Source organism: Cynoglossus semilaevis, chromosome 5 (genome assembly GCF_000523025.1).
Source record: "Cynoglossus semilaevis isolate Cse_v1.0 chromosome 5, Cse_v1.0, whole genome shotgun sequence".
NCBI classification, from domain to species: domain Eukaryota; kingdom Metazoa; phylum Chordata; class Actinopteri; order Pleuronectiformes; family Cynoglossidae; genus Cynoglossus; species Cynoglossus semilaevis.
In genome coordinates, this window is record NC_024311.1 from 15,415,380 (window position 1) to 15,422,328 (window position 6,949).

The 6,949-nt window shown below is 38.8% G+C and overlaps 2 protein-coding genes across 9 annotated transcripts in view; both read left to right on the top strand.

Annotated features, from left to right (window-relative positions):
* The first annotated feature begins 264 nt into the window (after positions 1–264).
* LOC103379267 (guanylyl cyclase-activating protein 2-like) lies at positions 265–1,859 on the top strand. Its single transcript, XM_008310755.2, has 4 exons — positions 265–813; positions 891–1,040; positions 1,246–1,345; positions 1,628–1,859. The coding sequence occupies exons 1-4, from the start codon at positions 613–615 to the stop codon at positions 1,744–1,746; spliced, it is 570 nt and encodes a 189-aa protein (XP_008308977.1). The 5' UTR covers positions 265–612; the 3' UTR covers positions 1,747–1,859.
* Positions 1,860–2,687: 828 nt separating this feature from the next.
* Positions 2,688–6,949, top strand: part of LOC103379261 (golgin subfamily B member 1-like) — a 27,191-nt gene continuing 22,929 nt past the window's right edge. For all 8 annotated transcript variants that reach the window (XM_025055762.1, XM_025055761.1, XM_025055765.1 and 5 more), the window contains exons 1-5: positions 2,688–2,849; positions 4,304–4,356; positions 5,247–5,402; positions 6,146–6,283; positions 6,504–6,620. In XM_025055762.1, coding sequence (XP_024911530.1) covers positions 4,312–4,356; positions 5,247–5,402; positions 6,146–6,283; positions 6,504–6,620 — 456 coding nt within the window. In that variant the 5' untranslated portion in view covers positions 2,688–2,849; positions 4,304–4,311. The remainder of the gene's footprint in view (positions 2,850–4,303; positions 4,357–5,246; positions 5,403–6,145; positions 6,284–6,503; positions 6,621–6,949) is intronic.

The following is a 6,949-nucleotide window of genomic DNA, read 5'->3' on the forward strand; positions in this document are numbered from 1 at the left end:
TATAAAAAATCTTTTAAAAAAATATTTAAAGCCTACAATAGTTGTCATAGTTGTTTGTTGATTCTTTTTTCTTTTTTTTTTTTTACCTTTTTTAGTTTTTGATCTTAGCAATTCAACATAAGTAGGTTTTAACTATAACTCCTATTGGTAGGAGGTGTCTGCTGGGTGGGGGGGCGGGGGGGGGCACTCATTATAGCTTTGTAGTTGTATTTTTCATGTATATTGTTAGACCAGAGAGGTGACGGCAGGTGACCCTTGTACAAACAGCCTAGAAGGGATCAACAGTTTTACCCAACGCCACCGTGACGTCGTCCTCGCCTCTAAACCCCGTCTTTAAAGCCTGGTCGTGGTCTTAATCTGGATTGGAGCAATCCCATCTTCATAACGAAGAAGCCTGTGAAAGTGTTGTTTCTCTCTGCGAGTGTGGTTCATAGGCGCTCGGTTTTACCTTTGGAGCAAAGTTACTCGGATTTGTTGGACTCATTTTTGACTTATTTATGTATTGGGAGGAAAATTTATTCTCATCTCAATGACTGAAAAAACAATAGTATTTATTTAAATGTGACACAGAGCGGACTTCAGCAGAGTGTTTCTTCTTCCTTGAGCAACGCTATGGGTCAAGCGCAGGCTGCCATGGACACGGAGGTGACCCTTCAGAACATCCAGGAACTCTACCGCAGGTTTACAACCGACTGTCCCAGTGGGAATCTGCACTTACACGAGTTCAAGAAGATCTTCGGCATCAACAGCCGCTCGACAGAGGAAGAGGTGGCATTCATGGAGATTGTGTTTCATTCCTTTGACTCCAATAAGGTATTGTAATGCTGTCGTCAATTTAAGTGTCGTGTTAAGACATGTGAAGTGTAACTAAATATCCCGTGTTCCCTCAGGATGGTGTAATTGACTTCCTGGAGTTTGTGGCAGCAGTACACCTCATCCTCCGTGGGAAACTTGAGGACAAACTCAAATGGTCTTTTAAAGTCTATGACAGAGATGGAAATGGATGTTTGGACCGTCAAGAAGTTCAACACATCATTAAAGTGAGTGGCCATTTTACCTCCAAGTACTAAACCTCCGTTATTCTGTTTTCTAATTTAAATATTTATCTTTTTAGTCAATTGTTATATTATATACAATTATATAAATGAAAGTTATATAACAGCTGATCTGATATCAGTTTTATAGGTGATAAATGGATGGATGGATGTGATTCAAACCATACTCTCTTTGTTTTTATTTTTTCAGATCATTTACAAGCTTAAGAAACACAACGATGCAGCCCACACCGTGAACACTGAAGATATCTGTGACAGAATATTTGAGTTAGTGGACAAGAATCATGACAGTAAGTCTTTCAGCTTTGGTTACACATCAGCACAGCTTTATTTAATTTAAGATTTCTGACTCATCTTCAATGCTGCAATAAATATTACAAGGGAATAGTTAGAACTGGATGATTAATGTCATCTAAAAAAAAATAAACACAGTCAAAATTTCTTTGGAAATTGATGTAAAATGTGTTATAGATATAGTACCTGACAAATTAACCTGACACCCAGGACAGACCACCAGCATTTTTAGTAATCACTTTTTGTCATTTTTTAATCATTTTTTAATGTTTTTTCAGGTCGGATTTCTCTAGAGGAATTTTTGGAGGGGGCTGAAAAGGACCCCTGGTTGATGGATCAGCTCAAATTGGACTTTGGGCCCTCCGACTGGTTCGTGGAGCAGCTGAAAAAACCCTGATTTAGCAGAACTGACTTTGTGATCCCATGACAATGACCATATGCCTTTAATGGCGATTTAATCATGTTTACACACATTTTTTTTATTTGACAAAAGATTTGGGATCATTCCATCACTGGTCAGAGTCTGGCCACCATAAACCATTTGTACAAAGACCAGTACCCGTCTGGGGTGGGGTGGTTGGGGACCACTATTTTAAGAGGAACGGCTTATTGTTCTGTCTAAGTTTAAAACTCATTTTTTTGCAAGAAATAAAAATGACTTTTTACAGCCATTTTTTCAATGAAAGCAAATATCTTTGGTAGAAGGTGGGAGTTCTGTTGATCAACAATAAAAACATTGTGTGAAACATTTTGATGTGCCAATATCTCCCAGTGACAAAAAAAACTCACAAGCTCAATAATTTAGCAGTGGCATTTAGCTAATAACACACGGGGGTTTCAGCAGATGGATTTAGCTCGGGCTAACTATTCTTAGCCCTTAAGACTCTTTAGTGGACGTGGTAATCGTCACCCTCATAGTGACACCAGAGACCTACGGTTATTATGCCTACAAAACACATAGTACACACACATTGATTTTTTTTTTGTGAGCCTCAACATGGACATAATGCATAGAACCGCATCAGTACAGTAATATCAGGTAATCACATAAACACAAGCGATTTCTCAGAACTTAAATAATTTGTACAGTTTAACCAGAATTTTATCTTAACCCTAATTGTAACCTCAACTAATCCCAAACTACCCTATTGGTTAATTTACCTTTAAATTTCTTTTACAATTTACCAAACCCTAATTAGGATTAATAATAATAATAATAATAATAATAATAATAATAATAATAATACCAATTTATATAAACGTACATAAATACATGCTGTATGTTTGTTTGTGTGTATATTTTATATTTTTTGTGACAGTTCTGCGCCTGCGCACGTCTTGGCCACTTGTCTGTTGACAAACGTGACGGACGCACATCTGTTGTCCTGTCTGGAATTCCGTGACTCAATGGAATAAAAATGAAAATACACGGGACTTTGGCGTCGATTTAAAGTGATCGCGTTAAAAAGATTAATAATTCTTCATGGGCCTGTGAATCAGGTAAATGTTTTTTTCCAGAAGTACTTTTTGAGTTGGCAAGAAAAGGACATTTATTAAGAGGTGCATTTAAGTAGCGTTAGCATGTAGCTACGTAGCTGTTAGCGATGGTAGATAAACGAGCTAAAGTGTCGTATTATTCTTTTTATTCTATTTTATTAGGGAAGCGTATGCTTATTTTTGCGACATTAATGTTACGATTTGATTGAATTCGTAATTTAGCAGGACGGTGAGTGAGTATCAACATTTGTTATTGCAAGTTAGCCGCACGAAGCTAGGGCAGAAGCTAACGTGTCAAGATAAGGTGTTATTTCGGATGTTGAGCTGTATTGGTGATTTTTTTAAGTTGTCCCTTTTTATGCAACAAAAAATTAGGTTATAACCAAAATGAAAAAAAAGATTAAAATATCTAATAATGTGGTTTGTTTGTATAGTTGCAGTGTCAGCCTCTGGTGCATATTTTAAGGGTGGTTCATTCATAGTTTCAGGCCATAGCACGGTTTTTAGAGACTTCATATTGCCGCTAGTCATGCAATTCAAAGAAACTGTTACATGTCCTGACGTGACATGTAACAGTTACGTACTGTTACCGTATGGTTTGGCTAACTAGATTGGCTCGACTTTCTCTTTAGAGTTGTGTTTTGTGACAGAACATGGCTGACGGTGCATCTGTCACTGTAAGCACAGTTACAACAGGCCTCAAGATCCTGGCCTGGGCTTAACACCCGTGTTGGTTCTCACTGGCTGCAGCAGGTAACCTGAACCACACCTTTTAGTTTACGTGTCCCTACTGTAGTGTGATAACTACACCAGGACCAGGGTGTGTGAGCTTGGGTTTTCTTGCCACCTTAACAGGACAGAATGTGTGTGTCCTGTTGACAAGTCTGGTCTTGTGACAGACTGCCTTCTGCAGTGGTCGACGTCTATATGATTGCTTTATCTGATTAGAGTTACTCTATTGGATAAAAGCACAATGCAGACAGGGGCTGCGATGTTTGGTTATCTGCCCCTTAAAAACCTGATAAATCTGTATTCATCAGCTAGAGGCTTAATCGTTGTCTAAACCTCCTCTCGACCAGGAAGCAGTTAGTAACCCAGTTAGTAATGGACCGACATCAACCGTTTGTGTTTGTTGCTCATGTATCTTGTGTTTCTGCACGACCAAGACCGACTTCAACCGTTTGTGTTTGTTGCTCATGTATACACTGGTACAATGTCATATGTACAGATCATTGTATAAAAACCGTATTTAGTCTGTGAACATTTTCTTGCTCTTTTGGTGATAATGTTGCCAGAGTTGTATTGAAGCTACGTGATGTGAAGCTTTTTGGCTTGAGATTCTGCAGTGTCATCTATTTGTGGCATTACTGAAATAAATGTGGTGAACATCTTTATAAAAGTCTTGCTGCTTTTGAACAATACTTTTTTTTCTGTTGTTTTGTTTATGATGCCTAAAGGGAAAAACATGTTGAAGTGGTTTTCCAGTGAAGATGGAGATCCTGGCTCAGGGGTGAGTTAACAGCAGACAACACAGTCATTGTCTACTATTCATCTATTCTATTAAACAATATATTAAACTTCCTTTTCCTTCCTTACAACATTACCTAAACTTTTACTCCAACTTTAGTGTGATTTTTAAATCTAGCCTTCTAGTGGATTTTAGTTGTGGCTTGCATTGCTGCTGTTTTATTTTTGCCCAGACTTGAAACAGAGACTGCTTTCAGAGCTGCATTTCACGTTTGGATGAACAGGAATTTAACTGCTGACTCCTGAGTAAGGGGCTTTAGCTCCGATGACCACGGCTTACATATCCTGTAGGAGAACACAGCTTCCAATTGTCCCCTCTTTTTCCTTTTCTTCTTTAGAAGAAGAAATACCTGCTGAGGATCATCTAAACCATTAGCATGAATACAAAGCAATCCTGAATCCAGCAGGGCATTTGAATTGTTCCTCCTGACAGCAGCTTGGTCTTCACAGCAGCTTTGGTCGAACCAGTTCTTATGTATGCTCTATTATTAATGTGTGGTAGTGAAGTAGAATCAGCTTGCAAGGGTAATGGCTCCGGAATCTTCCCTCATGTCAGGTCATGTCAGTTGAATGCGGCCTCACTGAAGTGATGGTATCATCATCTGGTGTCTGAACCACCTTTTACTTTCTTCTTCTCCTGTAGAAATGCATCAGTTTCACTTACATGATGACTCAGCCTGCCAGCTTTTTTTCCTCATTCACCTCATCTTTCTTTTCCGTGCTCTCGCTGCTCTGAGTCTCGCCAGCTTTTTTTCCGTGCTCTCGCTGCTCTGAGTCTCTGTCCGACCTCAGCAGTCATTGTTTGTTGTTCAGTGTTACGGAGTCGTAAAGATGTCAAAACACCGTGACGACGTTTGAATTGTCTGACCTCAGGGCCCAGGGTCTCCCCACAACAGTGCTGGCAGTGGAGAGCTTGCTGTGGAGGAGATGGCAGAGCGGCTGAGCCAGACGGAGCAGCTCGTCACTCAGCTGAAGGAATTGATTCGGGAGAAGGATGCAACACTTCGCATCAAGGATGAACAGCTGAAGGTGAGCAGAGGTGATGCTCTGTAAGTCAGGGTTTAGTCACTGTTTAATATCGCATGCATTTCGATTTGTTTTGTTGTGCCATGCTCTTTTGTTACCATAACGATATAAGAATTCTGATTGTGATTCTCTTATTCAGACGTATTTTCTTCAGCAAGATATTGCTTTGGTCAGAGTTCTGACAGCTAAAGATTTTCCCTTAAAGTGGTCAAAAGGAAGTAGTTGGGTTTTTTTTGTACCTTTAGTTAAAAACACTGACATGGAATATTTGAATGACGTTTTCCTGAAAGTATTTAAAGCAGCAAAAAGGAAATAGTGACAAATACAGTCAGACTGGACACACAATTTAAAGGCAGATTCCACTGGGTAAAATCACTTATATAGTTAAATATTAAACTGCTGAGTTAACATATCCTGTAGTAAAGATAGGAATGTTAGATTTGTTCTTTACTATAACACAATAGTGACCACGCCTCAGGTGTAGAACAGGTTTTTTTTTTCAGCTGCATCAATATGAGATCATGGCAATATATTTACTGCTATTTTCTATTTGGGTCAGACATAAAAATTCTGAAAGATGAATAAAAAAAATTTGAAAAAATCAAAAAAGAACACATTTGTTTATTTATTACTTTATAATGGCAGAAACAGTGATAAAAAAGATTTATATGTGGCATGATCAAAATTAGCTAATTTGACAACAGTTTCCTTTGAAGGAGTCCGGTAACATAATTGTGTGTTTCCAGGGAGAGAAGGAGGAATGTGAGGCCAAGCTGACAAAGCTGCGTCTCCAGAACAAAGCCAAGGTCACATCTCTCACAACTCAGTTGGAAGAGCTGAAGAAACAACAGGGGGGCAAGGGCACACCAACGCACGGCAAAAAGGTAGGAACACACGTCCCACGTGACAGTATGTTAAGGAGTGTAAGATAATTCATTCATCAATTTGCATCAAAGCTGTTACGACTTGTGTATCTAGCTATAAATAATAAAAGACAAAGAAACAATATTGTGGATAAAAATAACTATATAATTCCAACACATATTTCCCCTTCATGGCAAAAAAGAGGAAAAAAAACAACATTGTGTTTTTGTTTTCTTCCAGGGATCATCAGACGGAGGAGGAGACCAAGCTAGTCGCGGCAAGATTGTTTTGTTAAAGAAGAAAGTTGAGGAACTTGAACAGCAGCTTTTACAAAGAGACAATGACCTGGAAAACAAGGTGAACCTTCACATTCTACAGATAGAAGATAGAAGATTATAGGAAACCAATATGAAATACCTGACCTCTTTAGCAGGGAGTGTTCTGAAACCTGTTCTGCATTTTATCTAAATTAATTTTTGAAATGTTCACAAATATAAACACTCCTCTCATTCACAACCAGACCTGTCGCAGTGCACTTTTTATAGCCTTCTGTTCTGGGCCTGCAGGTGTAAAAATAGAACTTTTAACCTTCTGGGAAAGTGTATCTGTATCCCTTTTTTTGCAAGGTTGTACACTCCTCTCTTCTGCAGACACAGCAGCTTGCCATCTCTCAGCTTCTAAAAAAA

What these genes read in the sequence shown, in the direction of transcription:
- LOC103379267 (XM_008310755.2), top strand. Translation starts at nt 613, where the DNA reads ATGGGTCAAGCGCAGGCTGCCATGGACACGGAGGTGACCCTTCAGAAC. An exon ending in ATTCCTTTGACTCCAATAAG is followed by an intron (nt 814 to 890) that starts GTATTGTAATGC and finishes GTGTTCCCTCAG; the next exon opens with GATGGTGTAATTGACTTCCT. An exon ending in AAGTTCAACACATCATTAAA is followed by an intron (nt 1,041 to 1,245) that starts GTGAGTGGCCAT and finishes TTATTTTTTCAG; the next exon opens with ATCATTTACAAGCTTAAGAA.